Here is an 18,209-nt window from a genome sequence, read left to right as displayed (position 1 = left end):
CTGTATAATGGAGCTTCCCAGGGACTGGGTCTGGACCACGAATATGTGAGGCCTCGCAGGTGTTTGGTGGAACTTCTGAAAAGCAGAAGGAGGAGCAGCTAGTCCAGGAGACTTGGTGGCGGTGGTATATGGGAGAAAAAAAAGTTGAGATTCGTAGTCCATATGCAGACTTCCGGACACAGTATAGTCCCCTTCAATCCCTTGTGCAAATAAAACCTCCAGCGGTGATAAAAAATGCCTGCTTACCAGATGTACTGGACCTTAAAAAAGGCCAGTAATGATTACCCCGCCAGGGCCTTTAGGTTGCAATTTGGCCAAAGATATGTGGTCCTGCAGGCGATCTCTCTCACTCCCGTTGTTAGGATGTTCCACTCAAAAGTAGTAAAGAAAACTCCACATTGTGTAAATCCAACAATTTATATCTCTCATACATGTAGAAATGATAAAACACCGGCCAGTAAAAAAAACATGCAACGAGCACCCTCGCTTCCGGGACTCGTAAGTCACTATGACGTCAGCACGTTGTTTTCCCTACGCGTTTCGTCAGAGATTGCCGTCGACCTGGGGCACGGGCGACGTACTGCGTCATCGCCTTTTATACATAAGATCAAAACCAAGCCTCGTTCTGATACTCAAAGACTAAGTTAAACATCAAGCCTCATTTTAACATCAATAGGCTCAGTTGGACATCAAGCCTCATTTTGAGGTTAAGCTGAACACCAATGGTATTTCTTATGAAAAATAACAATTCCCCACCTTTACACTCCGAAAAATAAAACTTAAATATATAAAAGAGCAAAAAAAACACCCAACCTTAAACTATCAAGTTTAACTATTTAATAAATCCCCACTAACCACTTCCAAAGCTGAACACTGCAGAAAACTCTTACGTGGTTAGACCCAGAAGTAGGCAAAAAAGTTCATAGAGGGACACTCTGTCATAATGCCCTCTCCAGGAATCCCTTCGTATTGCACTAGTGTCAGGGTAATAGCTGTAGGACAGGTAATTCTGCCAGTGTCCATCATGGTGGCGCCAGGTGAATCTGTGCACATGTAGGCGCACGACGACGGGCACACACAGGTGCGCACCAGCTAACGTGCGCGCAATGCGGTAATCATTGCCTCCCTTTTTGCCTAAAAAAAAAACCACACGGCAATAACCCAGCGCCAATGGTAGACTACCCGGAGAGCTCCAGACAGGACATGTAATATATGACTTGTATATTTACCATGCCATGTACTAGGACATTGTGAATACATATAGCATAACTTATACAAAAGAGTAGAGGGAGGAAAAAAGGGGACCACCCGTGCAGCTGGACCAACCGTAGCTGGTAAATACAGATCATAACAAAGGAAAACAAATGAAGCCCAGCGCTCAGGATATTTTGAAAGCAAACTGCAACAGTCATAAATGAATAAAATTAAGTAATTTAATAAACCAGTAATAGATGAATGTGAAGTGACAGTAATGACTACTGATTAATAAAACCAAGTTAGAAAAAACTGTTACAGAAAAAACCACAGTAACACAATATTAAAAACCACAGTATCACAATAATAAAAAGTTAATTAGTATTACACTAAGTTTCAACAGGTAAAGAGCACTTGCAATGAGGGACAGTCAGCCTTAGAACAACAGGAGACCAGCACAGGAGATCCATCCAAAAAATGCCCCAACAGAAGACAATGGGTGAGGTGGTAGGAGCGGAACACAGTACTCACAGCAGGAGGCAATGGGTGAAGTGGTGGGAGCGGAACAAATTACTCACAGCAAAAGGAAAACACTCACAGCTACCCCGTTCGTTGGGGAGTCTGGCATCGTGCAGGGAGGCTCGCCGGCTCCAACAGGCTGTGAGATGACCGCGGCGTGGATTGAGCCAAAGCTCCGCCGTGAGGAGAGCAGCCTAGCTGGAGCTCTGTGGCGATGAATGATGACGTCAGCACAGGGGAGCCGCTGGGATGTCAGCGGATGGAGACAGGCCGCTGACCTGCCAGATGGTGTCTCCACAGGGGTGAAAAATCCTCAATGAAAAATGGTGACACTGCACAGGGACCAATGCTGGATCTGAGAGGCTAGTCAAGGGGGAAATAATGCTGCCGGCAGGCTGATGGAGCTCACATCTGCCTAAACGGCCTGGGGTTCATCAGAAAAACATAAAATCAATAAAAAATCATAAAAATCAATGAAAAAAATGTAGCAAACAGGGAAACTGATCGGAAGTCGCCAGACCAGGAGGGAGTGGTGGAGATGATAATGCTGAAGAAAAACCGCTGCTGGTTAATGAGGCGGCTTCACAGAAATAATGGATGGATGGATGAAGGCTCACTGTGAAATGGCTCTAGCTGGGGCCACTGTCATGGGGTTGCCTTGACGACGCGTTTCGCGCATGAGCGCTTTGTCATAGTCAAGGGAGTAGGCAACTCGCAAGGTTTAAATAGATAAATGTGAATTAAGGGAGGGGACACAGTGGGAGGGGAAAAAAAAAAGGAATAGTTATCCCATTATGGAGGGAGGGGGGGAACAAGATCTCTAATGTTAACCCCCTGTTGTTCAAAACACCCAACAATGGAAAAACATACAATACAATATACTATATACATATACAATTATACATACAGGGTACAAATCCTAGAAACACATAATTTACAATCCAACAAAACATTTTCATTGGTTGTCACTCAATACGTTTTACAAAGAATCTCTTAAAAATCTCTCCAAAAAATCTTATTTAAAAATTCTTTTTGGTTTCATATCATACCTTCATTATTATTCTAAAAAACATCCAGCCTCTCACCAATTCTACACAAAACTGCATGTTTCCAGTTCTTCATTCAACCCCTTGGGGGCAAGCGAATCAAACATATAAATCCAAAAAAACCTCACGCTTGCACAGCAAGGAGAATCTCTCATTGTTGGTTAGTGTACCCTTGGGGATCGTTTCAATCACAAAGACCTCTAAATGTCTAATGTCCTTGTTGTGGAAACGTAAGAAATGCCGGGGCACACTGTATTCGTCGCTCCCTTTTCGAGATGAGTCTACGGTGGTCACACACTCTAGCCCGTAATGCCCGAGTGGTCCGACCAAGGTAGACTAGCCCACACGGGCAACGCAAAACATATATAACTAAATCAGTGGAACAAGTGATAAATTGCCTAATCTCGTATTTTTTGCCTGTGTTGGTTGTGATAGTCTTGGTGCCATGGGCAATAAATTGGCACGTGAGACACCCCCTCTTTTTACACTGAAATATGCCATTTCTATCATGAAAATAAGATCTAATATCAAGGGGGGATTTAGATGATTTGTTTATTATTTTGCTAGGTGCTAACAAGTTTTTTATAGTGCGTGCTTTTCGGAACGTTACCTGTGGAACCTCAGGTAATACCGGAGCAAGACGTTGGTCCATTTCCTATTTAAGCCTGCTGCTGGTGTATGCTGATTGCTGGATTATCATCAGCTTGCTGTGTTCCCTGTGCCTGTCGTTATACCTGCTTCCTGTTACTACCTGGCTTGCCTGACTATTCCTGTGTTCCGCCTGCATTGACCCCGGCTTGGACCTGACTATTCTTCTGCTCTGCATCTGTACCTTGATCGTCCTCCCGTGTTTGACCTCTGGCTCGGCTACCAACTCCGTTCCTGATTATCCTGCTGTACCTCACCTCGGACTGATTCCTGTGCTTTTTGACCATTGGCCTGGCTCTGACTCCACTCCTGGTTGCTCCACGGCTCCATACCTGGAATCACTCCTTGCACGGTTGCCCTTCAACCTTACCAGTGCACCCCAGCAGCTCCCTGCTATCGGCTACTCAGCAACAGCGCTCTGGCAACCCGTGCACCTTTGGGCACCGTATCCCCTGTCTCATTCCCAGGGTTACGCTGCACTTAGCCGCAAGGATGCCTCCTCCACAATCCGGCCTCACATCCAGGACTTTGACAACTAGAATGCTCATCAGAGTCATCATGAGGGGTGTAATTACTGAAAATAAAAAATAAAAATGTAGTAATACTAAAAAAATTAGTAGTGGTGGTGGCCGGGGACGGAGGTTCTGTTGGAGGGGTGCCTTCATGCCTTTGGTCTGCCCTTCTCAGTGGTAAGGACCCTTACTCAGGGCCCACTGCAGAATGGAGCTTCCCAGGGACTGGGTCTGGGCCACGAATATGTGAGGCCTTGCAGGTGTTTGGTGGAACTAATGCAAAGCAGAAGGAGGAGCAGCTAGTTCAGGAGACTTAGTGGCAGTGGTGGCCGGTGATGGAGGTTCTGTTGGAGGGGTGACTTTATTCCTTTGGTCTGCCCTTCTCAGTGATAAGGACCCCATCTCAGGGCCCACTGCAGAACGGAGCTTCACAGGGACAGGGTCTGAACCACGAATATGTAAGTCCTCGCAGGTGTTTGGTGGAACTTCTGCAAAAAAACAGGAGGAGCAGCTAGTTCAGGAGACTTAGTGGCGGTGGTGGCCGAGGATGGAGGTTCTGTTGGAGGGGTGACTTCATACCTTTGGTCTTCCCTTCTCAGTGGTAAGGACCATTACTCAGGGCCCACTGCAGAATGGAGCTTCCCAGGGACTGGGTCTGGGCCACGAATATGTGAGTCCTCGCAGGTGTTTGGTGGAACTTCTGCCAAACAGGGGGAGCAGCGAGTTTAGGAGACTTAGTGGCGGTGGTGGCCGGTGATTTATAGTATTAAATCGCCTAATTTGATTTTAGGCTGAGAAATATATGTATAATAGATCTAAAATTCAATAAAACCACAAAACTATCTCTCAGTTTTAAAATATATATAAAACACAAAACACTGTGATGCTAAATAGCTGATAATTACACATAAAACCAAGTGAGGCTGCTATCAAAAGAGAGTGTTTTCAGAGTCACTTAAAAAGAATAAATAATGATATTTGAAGCGCTTCACAATGTGCATGAAAATGAATATATAAGAATAAATATAAATAGTCAAATAAATCCAGCGGTGAGTAAAAATTCCTATAATTTTACACTATTTTGATTGCTGGATTTTATAGGAATTTTTACTCACCGCTGGATTTATTTGACTATTTATATTTATTCTTATATATTCATTTTCATGCACATTGTGAAGCGCTTCAAATATCATTATTTATCTCTCAGTTTTGCTGCACCTTGTTGTAATACATAGTTAGTCTGGTTGAAAAAAATAAAACCCAAGTCCATCTAGTTCAACCAATAAAAGGGGCAAAGGCAAAAAACTCCAGCACAGCATTATCCAATTTGCTCCAGCAGGGGAAAAAATTCCTTCCTGATCCCCCGAGAGCCAATCAGATATTTCCTGGATCAACTTTACCTATAAATGTTATTACCCAATTATATTATGTACATTCAGGAAAGAATCCAGGCCATTTTTTTAAATTTTTTATCTACTGAGCTGGCCAGAACCACCCCTGGAGGGAGTCTATTCCACATTTTCACAGCTCTTACTGTGAAGAAATGTGAAGAAATCTTTCCGTATTTGGAGATGAAATCTCTTTTCCTCCAGACTTAAAGAGTGCCCCCTTGTCCTCTGTGATGACCTTAAACTGAATAACTCAACACCAGGTTTACTATATGGACCACTTATGTATTTGTCCATGGAGATCATATCCCCCTTAATCTCCTCTTATCAAGAGAGAATACATTCATTCGCTCTAAGCACGTCCTGACGTCACTGCTGTCTCCACCCAACGCGTTTCCCCCCAGGAGGCATCAACTGGGATTGGAGATCAGCGCTCAACGTCACATCCAAAACATTTATAGTGGAGAAAGCGGAACTGGTAATGGTTGCAGAGGAACCCTTTATTGAGGAAACGGACCACTTCCACATGTCTGTATTTCAACCTAACCAGGCAATTCAACTGAAATGGATATTCAAATTCATCCAAACCTTTAATACAATCAAAAGATCATCTTATCGGAAGACTAACTGACTGCGGAAAGAGAAAATCCAGAAAAAATCTAAAAAAAAAAGATCCAAAAAAACGCTAGACCATAAAAATGAAATGACAACTATATCAAAATATATAAAAAGTATCTGGTGGCTGAACATAAAACACATTTTCTGATGGATGGAACATAATAGAGGAATGGACCACAAAGCTGCGGGCAAAATGATGAAACCCTAACGTAGGCTGCAGTATTTATCTTCAACACAAGGTGGTGATGTCACTTGGAACAAACAGGAAGTGATCTAGGCTACAGACAGGAAGTGATCTAGGCTGCAGACAGGAAGTGTTTTTGGAGCATAACCAGGAAGTTCCTGGTAAAAGAGTGGGAAGGAAGTAGAGAGGAGACATTGCTGGAACTGGCAGTAGTGGAGGTAATACGATCTTAATTTCTATTGACATCCAGTAACCCCCCGTCATGTCCGTCCTCTTCCTCCATAGTCACTGTGATGTCTGCTATGCATTATAGTAAGGGCACATTCTGCATATATAGAGCCATTTATCCAACTGTCCATCCAGAGCCTTTGGTTTATAGACCGGATACATCCTAAATATAGAGCCATTTATCCAACTGTCCATCCAGAGCCTCTGGTTTATAGACCAGAAATATCCTAATTATATCTCCTGATTTTTCTGAGGTGTCAGGATGTCACTGTCTATTTCTCCATGGAGGAGTGGGAGTATTTAGAAGGACACAAGGATCTCTACAAGGACGTCATGATGGAGAATCAGCCGCCCCTCACATCACCGGGTAAGAGGAGACTTTATTGTAAAGGAGAGAGCAGTACGGAGGGTCCACCTAGATCCCCCATCATCTGATAAATACATAGAAACAATGTATTCAGTCAGTGTGTGTGTTTCCTACAGATAGATCTAGTAATGGGAACCCACCAGAGAGATGTCCCCGTCCTCTGTATTCCCGGGATTCCACACAGGAAGGTCTCACCATCCCTCACCATCATCAGGTAGGTGGGACTGAGCATGTAGACCTAAAAATATATTTTCGGTATGGGGTAACATTCCTATATGTCATCTCTTGCTCCTTTTTACAAATGGATTCTTTCATCTTTGGGGTTTAGGGTGAAAAACTAAAAGGCATTAAAGTTGAGGTTAAAGAGGAAGAAGAAGAGACGTTGGTGAGTGGAGATCAGCAGTCTATGGAGGAGGGATGTCCTCTGTATTCCCAGAATTCTACATGGGAAGGTCCCCACAATACAGAGAATGATCAGGTAGATGGGACTGGGCAAAAAACTCAAAAATAATTCTATGAGTGGACATTCTTCTATGACCTCTCTTATTATTGGCAGCAGTGTTTCCAGATGTTATATTTTATCATCTCTGGAATTTAGAATGAAGAACGGAAAGACATCAAAGTTGAGCATAAAGAGGAAGAAGAAGAGAGGTTGGTGAGTGGAGATCAGCAGTCTATGGAGGAGGGGGAGATGATTATGGGAAGTAAACCGGAAGAATTCTCTCCACATTTGGACACAAGTAAGTCATAAACACTAAATGCAGAAAGTTCACATTCTACTTATCTCAGCATAAGACATGTAGTTACATGGATTGAAATATACCATATATCCACTAGAAAAAAAAATCAAAAGTGGCAGTTGATCCAGAGGAGGACAGAAAAGCCACATAAAGTGTGTCCATAACTCATTAAGTTAAGAGTTCCTTCTTTGTTCGAAAAGGCAGATAATTCCCCAGATCAACATTCTACAATGATTCTTACAAATATTAGAAGCTTTTCCAGTCTGCTAGTTCTCGTGGAAGACTATGAAAGGTCCATCTCCATTCCTCAATATAACGTCATGTTCCCAACAAATGAGGAGGAGATACTGTACACCATATGAAAGGTCCATCTCCATTCCTCAATATAACGTCATGTTCCCAACAAATGAGGAGGAGATACTGTACACCACGTAAAGGCTTTATCTACGATTCCTTATCTTTATCCAACTGATGTATCGGAGACAATGTAGACTTGAGGACTACATGTGACCCTGTTGTACTTATTGTGAGGCTCTCGTTTTTCTTACCTAGATGATTACTCCGGCAATCGAACTGGCATTTGTTGGTTAAATGGTTTAATTTTTTTTTACATTTTCTTTTCACCCTTGTAGTATGTTTTCTCTCTCTGACCATCTTGCCCAGAGTATACATATGATTTCTGAATACAAGATGTATGAGAACAGATATGACTTATATTAAATATTGCTTTCCAGCAGATGGACGGTGTTTCTGGAATATAAATACATCGGAGGGACATCTTATTATATCTCCAGATTGTAAGGCAGAAGATACGGACATTCCACAATATTCCCCGAAAGTGAACACTTACTGGTTGACAAGATCCACAGATCCTTCTAATCCTGAGGAACCTTCTGATAAATCCCATACTATGACTTCAGATGTCCATCTAAGATCAATGGATCCTTCTAATCCTGAGGAACCTTCTGATAAATCCCATACTATGACTTCAGATGTCCATCTAAGATCAATGGATCCTTCTAATCCTGAGGAACCTTCTGATAAATCCCATACTATGACTTCACATGTCCATCCAAGTTCTCACAGATCACCAGATCCATCCAATCCCCAGATATCTTCTTCAAGCCATAAGAGGGTTCACACAGGAGAACGTTCATTTTCATGTTCAGAGTGCGGGAAATCTTTCACTAAAAACAAAAACCTTCGCAGGCACCAGAAAATTCACACTGGTGAGCGTCCCTATCCATGTTCAGAGTGCGGGAAATGTTTCACTCAGAAACAACAACTGATTGTACACCAGAGAATTCACACAGGCGAGCGTCCGTTTTCATGTCCAGATTGCGAGAAAAGTTTCGTTCGGAAAGCAGCCCTGGTTTCCCATCATCGAATTCACACGGGTGAGCATCCTTTCTCTTGTTCCGAGTGCGGGAAATGTTTCGTTAAAAAAGAAACCCTTATTATCCACCAGAGAACTCACACAGGTGAGCGTCCTTTCTCTTGCTCAGAGTGCGGGAAAAGTTTCCTTACAAAAGAAGCACTTTTTAAACATCAGAGAATACACACGGGTGAACATCCTTATTCATGTTCAGAGTGCGGGAAATGTTTCATTGAAAGAGTAGACCTTCGTAGACATCTGAGAATTCACACGGGTGAGCGTCCTTTTTCATGTTCAGAGTGTGGGAAAAGTTTCACTCGTAATGGACAACTTGTTGTACACCAGAAAATTCACACGGGTGAGCGTCCTTTCCCTTGCTCAGAGTGCGGGAAATGTTTCCTTACAAAAGTAAACCTTACTGAACACCTGAGAATTCACACCGGAGAGCATCCTTTCCCTTGTTCGGAGTGTGGCAAAGGTTTCCTTAAAAAAGAAAAACTTATTAGACACCAGAGAACTCACACAGGTGAGCGTCCTTATTTATGCTCAGAGTGCGGGAAATCTTTTGCTCAGGAAGGAGGTCTTGTTGAACATCAGAGAATTCACACAGGTGAGCGTCCTTATTCGTGTTCAGAGTGCGGGAAATCCTTCATTCATAAAAGATACCTTGCTAAACATCAGAGAATTCACACAGGTGAGCGTCCCTATCCATGTTCAGAGTGCGGGAAATCTTTCACTGGGAAAAAGGAACTTCTTAGACACCACCGAAGTCACACAGGTGAACGCCCTTATGCATGTCCATCATGTGGGAAATCTTTTTCTTATAAAGGAGACCTTGTTAAACACCAGAGAATTCACACAGGTGAGCGTCCTTATTCATGTTCAGAATGCGGAAAATTTTTCAATCATAAAGGAAACCTTCTGAAACACCAGAGAAGACACACCGCAGAGCGGCCCCATTGCATTCAGAGTGCGGGAAATGGATTACATGGAAAATAAGTCAGAGGCATCAGAGAGAACCCACTTGCTGATTCCTTTGACAAATGGACGATTGCTTTTCCAGGTGGAACTGTTGAGTCCATAGAACATCTGGAGGATAAGAAATTGTTTATTAGAGGGGTACATCCCGGCAGAAGTGATATTTCATTTATAGGTGGAGTTTGATGGACCGTTGGCACCCCTCTTAGATGCTTCCGCCAAACAGTGCCTCCTGCTCTCCAAACCGTTCCAGCAGACCGGGACCTTATACCAGCCCTTTTACCCCAAACATCGTACACAGACAAGATGTTGAGGTAGACCCTGTCAGGACTGGGCTCAGCCCTTCCTTCTCTGAGCTGGCTGCTCAGCTTGTTGGCTAATTACCAGCTCCTATCTCTCTCCACAGTTACTCAGCTGTTGATGATATCCTGCTCGTCAGTCCTGCCTACTTAAGCTGTCCTGTCCAGAGGAGCTCTGCCTTCGCCTTGGTCAACATCACAGAGCCTGCGTTCCTGTTGAAAGACTTGCTTTGCTGACATCCCTTCTGGCTCCAGATCCTGCTTGCTGTTCCACTACATTGATCTCTGACTTCTGGCTTGGCTGACTATCTGTTCTGGTTACTGAACTTTGGCTATGTTTTGACTACGTTTGTTCTTTTTACTTTTATTATTAAACAAGTGTGATTTAACTGTACTTCTGTCTCGGTCTGATTTCATGGTTTCTGACAGACCCAAAGGAATGACCGTTTATTGAACAAAAATAGGGGTTTTTATACACTTCAAAAGTAGGACAATCACCACATGAACAATAAAAATAAATATTACCCAAAACATCACACAGTGGTTAGATAACGAGTTAACGTTGACACAAGCCTAAACCCATCATAAAAACCTCCAAGAGTTAGCCAAATTATCCAACAGACAGAAACAATAGGTGACTCAATTAACAATGGCAATTCACACCTAGACAATGCTTTGCTTTACATCTGCTCACTGAGTTTCAAGTTGGCAGAGACCAGCATGGCTTCCTTGACTGTTAAATGTAATAATGTCTTTTTGTATTATATAACAGGACATCTTCCTAAATGCTTGTAGCTCCCTCAAATGCCAGGGCCCCACAGTCAGTGGGTAGTTGGCTTGCCTCTAGTCCTCTCCAAAAGCCCTGTCCTTGTTAGACCTGTCACATTCCCAACAAATGAGGAAATACTGTACACCATATGAAAAGTCCATCTCCTTACCTCAATATAACCTCATTTTCCCAACGGATGAGGAGGAGATAATGTACACCATATGAAAGGTCCATCTCCATTCCTCAATATAACGTCATGTTCCCAACAAATGAGGAGGAGATACTGTACACCGTATGAAAGGTCCATCTCCATTCCTCAATATAATGACATGTTCCCCACAAATGAGGTGGAGATACTGTACACCATATGAAAGGTCCATCTCCATTCCTCAATATGACGTCATGTTCCCGGTGATGAAACCGTCTGGCACCCTGCTTTAGGTGCTTCTGTCTGCCAACCAGCGCCTCCTGCCCTCCAAACGATTCTGAGCAGATCAAGAGCCAATACCAGCCCTTTTTACCCCAATCATCGTACACAGACAAGATGTGCTGTAAAATCCAAAGGAATTACTGTTTATTGAACAAAAATGCAGGATTTTTATACACTTCAATATTAGGGCAGTCACCAACAATAAAACCAAATATTACCCAAAACATCACACAGTGGTTAAATAACGATCTAAAGTTGAAACAAGGCTAATCCCATCATAAGAACCTCCAAGAGTTAGCCAAATTAGCCAACAGACAGAAACAATAGGTGACTCAATTAACAATGGGAATTCACACCTTAACAATGCTTTGGTTAATCAGGGATCCCAGACTGTCCGGCAACATTATTCAAGAAGATCCAGGGCTGTCCAAATCTCATTAACCAGCTTTCTTTTCACATACATCTGCTCACTGAGTTTCAAGTTGGCAGAGACCATCATGGCGTCCTTGACTGTTAAATGTAATAATGTCCTTTTGCATTATATAACAGGACATCTTCCTAAATGCTTGTAGCTCCCTCAAATGCAAAGGCTTATAGTCAGTAGGCAAGAGGCTACCCTGCAGTACCCTCCAAAAGCCTCTGTCCTGGTTGGGTCTGTCGCATATTTGTTGAAGACTCTGATGATGGGACATACCAAGAGAACAAATATTACCCTACGAGCCTCAGATTCTCCAAGGGGGGTCGAATAGTCCCAAGTGGTGAACAATGGTCATTGCAGTGCATTGGGGGCATAGTAAAAATATTTGAATTTTTAGGGGTGTGGTTTGATAGATGTATACCTGAAAGGAATACATTACAGGAATACGGTTCTCATATGAAATGGTACTGAGCTAGTCCAATATTTACACTGATGGTCCATGCAAATTGCCCATTTGTGGTCATTGAGAAAAGCACACGTATTGAAAACTAAAAATATTATATCTGTAAACACATTGAGAGCAGCCAGTTACTTTATTTCATGGATAATCTTACAAAAATAGTTTACAGTGATGACAGATGTGTAAATTTACTAGAATTGGACATGACGGATATTTAACCCCTTATTTCGCACATATGCAGCCTCAGTGGACTGGGCATTTTTCAGTGGGGGCCGCATGTATGCATATCTGTCTTTGTGCTGGGAGGGTGCCGCATGGCGCTTCCAGCACAGGAACTACGATCTCACCGGGAGCCCCAGGTCCCATACTCCCGACCGGTATCCGCAACTCCCACCTGATTGTTGTGATAGCCTCTGGCTATTGGCTGTGAAGCCCACCCCCGTGTTTTCTCTCTCTCTGAATGGAGGAGAGAGAGATACATCCTTTCTCTCTCTCTCCCTGCAGAGAAAAAAATAAACATAACTTTGTGTAACAAAAATAATAATAATAACAAAAAAGAAATATAAACTGGTATAACTATCGTTGCCGATACTAAGCATTTGCAGTATTGGTACTCGGCAAATGCTCCGATACCTGAAACCTAATACTTTCAGGATCAGTTCTTTCAGCTGACAGCGGGATTCCCCCACTGGCAGCTGAAATGTAAAAAAATAAAACAAAACTATGTACTATGACTTGACTATGTAGTGTGGGGAGATCTGTAATCATTTTTTGCAATAATTTTTTCAGGTCATTATTTTTGACGTTTTAAGGGATGCCGCGAAATTTGACGTTGTTTCGTCTAGATCTGTCCTCGAGGTCTGCGACCTTGAGTTTTAGTTGCTTAACTTCCTCTTCAAGTACAAAATGGTCATCTACTAGTTTGTTGTGAGCTTCGGTAAAATCAGTCATTTTGTTTTCTATGTAGTCTACCCTTTCACCCAATTCTTCTATTTCCATTCTGGATTTTTGCCTTCATGTCATGCTGAATTGCCCCTCTTAGTGATTTGAGCATTTCTTTCATATCAGTGTCAATAATTTACTTTGCCAGAGGTTGGGAAGGAATCCAGCTTTTCCTCATAAGGGTTGGCAGCAGCAACAGAATCACAGTCAATGTTAATATCACTTACTTGCTCCTCTGAGATAGACAGCTTTCTTCTCTGCTTCACAGGGCTGGAGACATCAGATTGAAATGCATCCTGATCAGCTAGGTGCTGCTGGAGCTGAGCCTGATGTGTCTCTCTCCTCAAGGAATGAGCTGCCTGCTTGTCTGTGTGTGTGAGGGAGGAGGGGCCAGCGCCATCTTCCTTCCTAGGAGATCCGACCGGGCTGTTGAAAGACCCTAATTTGCGGGGTATCTTCCGCGAATTACGTTTCCCCATGGAGGTGGAGAGGTTCTCTGTGCCTTCCAGAGTGTTGCTTTTTTCCTCGGGCACGCTGGATGTCACCGTTAGTCACTTCAGGGAACCTCCAAGAGCAGGAGCTCTATCGATAAGCGGCCATTCAGTTCCGCCGACGGCCACGCACCCTCCCTGAATAAATCTTTTTAAAAAAATGAGAAAGCACTTATGGCAAGGTCGGATTGCTTTACATGTCGTCAATGTGATTGGAGTTCACAAGCAACACTAATGCCCTGGTACACACGATATGATTTTCCAATGGAAAATGTGTGATAGGACCTTGTTGTCGGAAATTCCGACCGTGTGTGGGCTCCATCACACATTTTCCATAGGAATTTCCGACACACAAAGTTTGAGAGTTTGCTATAAAATTTTCCGACAACAAAATCCGTTGTCGGAAATTCCGATCGTGTGTACACAAATCCGACGCACAAAGTGCCACGCATGCTCAGAATAAATTAAGAGACGAAAGCTATTGGCTACTGCCCCGTTTATAGTCCCGACATATGTGTTTCACGTCACCACATTCAGAACAATCTGATTTTCCGACAACTTTGCGTGACCGTGTGTATGCAAGACAAGTTTGAGCCAACATCCGTTGGAAAAAATCCATGGATTTTGTTGTTGGAATGTCCGATCAATGTCCGACCGTGTGTACAGGGCATAAGAGGAGAGTTGCAGAGGATTAACCATTCACAAAGGCATGGTTTTAAAGTCAATGAGGTGAGGGCACACCCGGTGAAGTGAGCACAGGATTTTGATTATATGCACAGAGGTGGATGATTGTGAAGAGATTGTTTCATCTGTACAATTGTTTTTCATTATTGAGAAAGTGGACTGATACGTTATTTTCATTTTTTTTTTTTTTGTATAATCTTTATTTTATTCTTCAATATAACATACCATAGAAAAAAAAAAAAAACATAAAAGAGACAGTAAGTACAAGAACAAGGGAGGGTACCTAGAGGGTTGGGGGCGGGCATCAGGACACAAGTGCAAAGGGACCTAGGATACCTTCGGTAGCCAGCATCTTATGACATCATCAATTTATACCCAACAACAAAGGGGGGCGTGTATGTATTTAAACCATGGTATCAAGACCGGATTGTGTTTCCGCATATCAGAGACAGCGCAGTGAGCGTCATGCCCTTCACTACCCAAAATGAAATGGGGAGGGGAAAGGATAAGGGGAGGAGAGAAAGAAAGGAAAAACACAATTGGGACCATTTAACAAGCGAACAATCAGCACAACAACTGTGGGTAGAAATTTGTATTTGCTATGGGGAGCTTAAGTGTCCCTGGCATGTCGGTCTCCTCTTCAAAGAGGGTACATTAATCTGCAGGCCCAGGGGCAGCAGTATTCAGCGTCTGTACCGTGGTAGAGGTGTAATTTATCCAAGTGGCCCATGTATTGTAAAATTTATCATACTTGTCCCTGCACTTTGCCATCCACTTCTCCGCCTCCATAATAGTATTGACCAGTCGCACCCACGGAACATGGCTCAACTTCCAATGAGTGGGGATCAGACGCCGAGCGGCGTTTAGGAGGTGTGGTAGAATCGATTTACGGTGGTGGCTAAGAGGAGTGGATGACAAGAACTCCATAGGGGAATCCCGCATGTCAATATCTAAAATAATTTTTATCTGGGCCCTGACATCCTGCCAGAGGGGCCGGAGCCTCGGGTACTCCCACCATACATGTAGGAAGGTGCCTCGAAGCCCACATCCCCTCCAGCAGGCAGCAGAAGCCGTCGGGTACATTTTGGCCAATGCGGCTGGTGGCGGGACATAAAACTAATTTTCTGATGGATGGAACATAATAGAGGAATGGACCACAAAGCAGCGGGCAAAATGATGAAACCCTAACGTAGACTGCAGTATTTATCTTCAACACAAGGTGGTGATGTCACTTGGAACAAACAGGAAGTGATGTAAGCTGCAGACAGGAAGTGTTTATGGAGAGTAAACAGGAAGTTCCTGGTAAAAGAGTGGGAGAGGAGACATTGCTGAAACTGGCAACAGAGGAGGTAATAAGATATTATTTTATATTTACACCCAGTAATCCCCCCCATCATGTCCGTCCTCTTCCTCCATAGTCACTGTGATGTCTGCTATGCATTGCAGTAAGGGTACATTCTGCATATATAGAGCCATTTATCCAACTGTCCATCCAGAGCCTCTGGTTTATAGACCGGATATATCCTAATTATATCTCCTGATTTTTCTGAGGTGTCAGGAGGTCACTGTCTATTTCTCCATGGAGGAGTGGGAGTATTTAGAAGGACACAAGGATCTCTCCAAGGACGTCATGATGGACAATCAGCCGCCCCTCACATCACCGGGTAAGAAGAGACTTTATTGTAAAGGAGAGAGCAGTACGGAGGGTCCACCTAGATCCCCCATCATCTGATAAACACATAGAAACAATGTATTCAGTCAGTGTGTGTGTTTCCTACAGATGGATCCATTAATGAGAACCCACCAGAGAGATGTCCCCATCCTCTGTATTCCCGGGATTCCACACAGGAAGGTCACACCATCCCTCGCCATCATCAGGTAGGTGGGACTGAGCATGTAGACCTAAAAACATATTTGCGGTATGGGGTAACATTCCTATATGTCATCTCTTGCTCCTTTTTACAAATGTATTCTTTCATCTTTGGGGTTTAGGGTGAAAAACTAAAAGGCATTAAAGTTGAGGTTAAAGAGGAAGAAGAAGAGACGTTGGTGAGTGGAGAGCAGCAGTCTATGGAGGAGGGTTGTCCATTGTATTCCCAGAATTCTACATGGGAAGGTCATCACTATACAGAGAATGATCAGGTAGATGGGACTGGGCAAAAAACTTAAAAATAATTCTATGAGTGGACATTCTTCTATGTCATCTCTTATTATTGGCAGCAGTGTTTCCAGATGTTATATTTTATCATCTCTGGAATTTAGAATGAAGAACGGAAAGACATTAAAGTTGAGCATAAAGAGGAAGAAGAAGAGAGGTTGGTGAGTGGAGATCGGCAGTCTATGGAGGAGGGGGAGATGATTATGGGAAGTAAACCGGAAGAATTCTCTCTACATATGGACACAAGTAAGTCATAAACACTGGAGAAAGTTCACATTCTACTTATCTCAGCATAAGGCATGTAGTTACATGGATTGAAATATACCATATGTCCACTGAGAAAAAAAATCAAAAGTGACAGTTGATCCAGAGGAGGACAGAAAAGCCACATAAAGTGTGTCCATAACTCATTAAGTTAAGACTTCCTTCTTTGTTCCAAAGGGCAGATAATTCCCCAGATCAACATTCTACAATGATTCTTACAAATATTAGAAGCTTTTCCAGTCTGCTAGTTCTTGTGGAAGACTATGAAAGGTCCATCTCCATTCCTCAATATAATGTCATGTTCCCAACAAAGGAGGAGGAGATACTGTACACCACGTAAAGGCTTTATCTACGATTCCTTATCTTTATCCAACTGATGTATCAGAGACAATGTAGGACTTGAGAACTACATGTGACCCTGTTGTACTTATTGTGAGACTCTCGTTTTCTTACATAGATGATTGCTCAGGCAATCGAACTGGCATTTGTTGGTTAAATGGTTATTTTTTTTTACATTTTCTTTTCACCCTTGTAGTATGTTTTCTCTCTCTGACCATCTTGCCCAGTGTATACATATGACTTCTGAATACAAGCTGTATGAGAACAGATATGACTTATATTAAATATTGCTTTCCAGCAGATGGACGGTGTTTCTGGAATATAAATACATCGGAGGGACATCTTATTATATCTCCAGATTGTAAGGCAGAAGATACGGACATTCCACAATATTCCCCGAAAGTGAACACTTACTGGTTGACAAGATCCACAGATCCTTCTAATCCTGAGGAACCTTCTGAGAAATCTCATACTATGACTTCAGATGTCCATCTAAGATCAATGGATCCTTCTAATCCTGAGGAACCTTCTGATAAATCCCATACTATGACTTCAGATGTCCATCCAAGTTCTCACAGATCACCAGATCCATCCAATCCCCAGATATCTTCTTCTAGCCATAAGGGGGTTCACACAGGAGAGCGTTCATTGTCATGTTCAGAGTGCGGGAAATCTTTCACTGAAACAAAAACCTTCGCAGGCACCAGAAAATTCACACTGGTGAGCGTCCCTATCCATGTTCAGAGTGTGGGAAATGTTTCACTCAGAAACAACAACTTATTGTACACCAGAGAATTCACACAGGTGAGCGTCCGTTTTCATGTCCAGAGTGCAAGAAAAGTTTCGTTCGGAAAGCAGCCCTGGTTTCCCATCATCGAATTCACACAGGCGAGCGTCCTTTCTCTTGTTCAGAGTGCGGGAAATGTTTTGTTAAAAAAGAAACCCTTATTATACACCAGAGAACTCACACAGGTGAGCGTCCTTTCTGTTGCTCAGAGTGTGGGAAAAGTTTCTATAAAAAAGAAGCACTTTTATACATCAGAGAATACACACAGGTGAACGTCCTTATTCATGTTCAGAGTGCGGGAAATGTTTCATTGAAAGAAAAGACCTTCGTAGACATCTGAGAATTCACACGGGTGAGCGTCCTTTTTCATG

General features: G+C 42.9%; 2 protein-coding genes and 1 pseudogene across 2 annotated transcripts in view; all 3 read left to right on the top strand.

Annotated features, from left to right (window-relative positions):
- The window catches only part of LOC141105168 (uncharacterized), a 79,555-nt gene extending 69,065 nt beyond the window's left edge, over positions 1 to 10,490 (top strand). The window contains exon 7 of the mRNA XM_073595059.1: positions 8,590 to 10,490. Coding sequence (XP_073451160.1) covers positions 8,590 to 9,818 — 1,229 coding nt within the window. The 3' untranslated portion in view covers positions 9,819 to 10,490. The remainder of the gene's footprint in view (positions 1 to 8,589) is intronic.
- A 4,925-nt stretch (positions 10,491 to 15,415) lies between these two features.
- On the top strand, positions 15,416 to 16,924 carry LOC141106892 (uncharacterized). The gene is made up of 6 exons (XM_073597821.1): positions 15,416 to 15,639; positions 15,849 to 15,954; positions 16,071 to 16,168; positions 16,283 to 16,432; positions 16,553 to 16,694; positions 16,890 to 16,924. Exons 1-6 carry the CDS (start codon positions 15,568 to 15,570, stop codon positions 16,922 to 16,924), a joined length of 603 nt encoding a protein of 200 aa, XP_073453922.1. The 5' UTR covers positions 15,416 to 15,567.
- Positions 16,925 to 17,321: 397 nt separating this feature from the next.
- Positions 17,322 to 18,209, top strand: part of LOC141106891 (uncharacterized) — an 8,538-nt pseudogene continuing 7,650 nt past the window's right edge.

This window comes from Aquarana catesbeiana, linkage group LG08, assembly GCF_042186555.1.
Source record: "Aquarana catesbeiana isolate 2022-GZ linkage group LG08, ASM4218655v1, whole genome shotgun sequence".
Taxonomy (NCBI): domain Eukaryota; kingdom Metazoa; phylum Chordata; class Amphibia; order Anura; family Ranidae; genus Aquarana; species Aquarana catesbeiana.
Note: the sequence above shows the minus strand (reverse complement) of the source record. Positions and strands in the feature narration are given on the sequence as shown.

Bases quoted from the DNA above. Each gene is read 5' to 3' on its own strand.
- LOC141106892 (XM_073597821.1), top strand. From the start codon at position 15,568: ATGGAGAGTAAACAGGAAGTTCCTGGTAAAAGAGTGGGAGAGGAGACA. The intron at 15,640-15,848 runs GTAATAAGATAT...CTGAGGTGTCAG, and splicing joins TGAAACTGGCAACAGAGGAG to GAGGTCACTGTCTATTTCTC. The intron at 15,955-16,070 runs GTAAGAAGAGAC...TGTTTCCTACAG, and splicing joins GCCGCCCCTCACATCACCGG to ATGGATCCATTAATGAGAAC.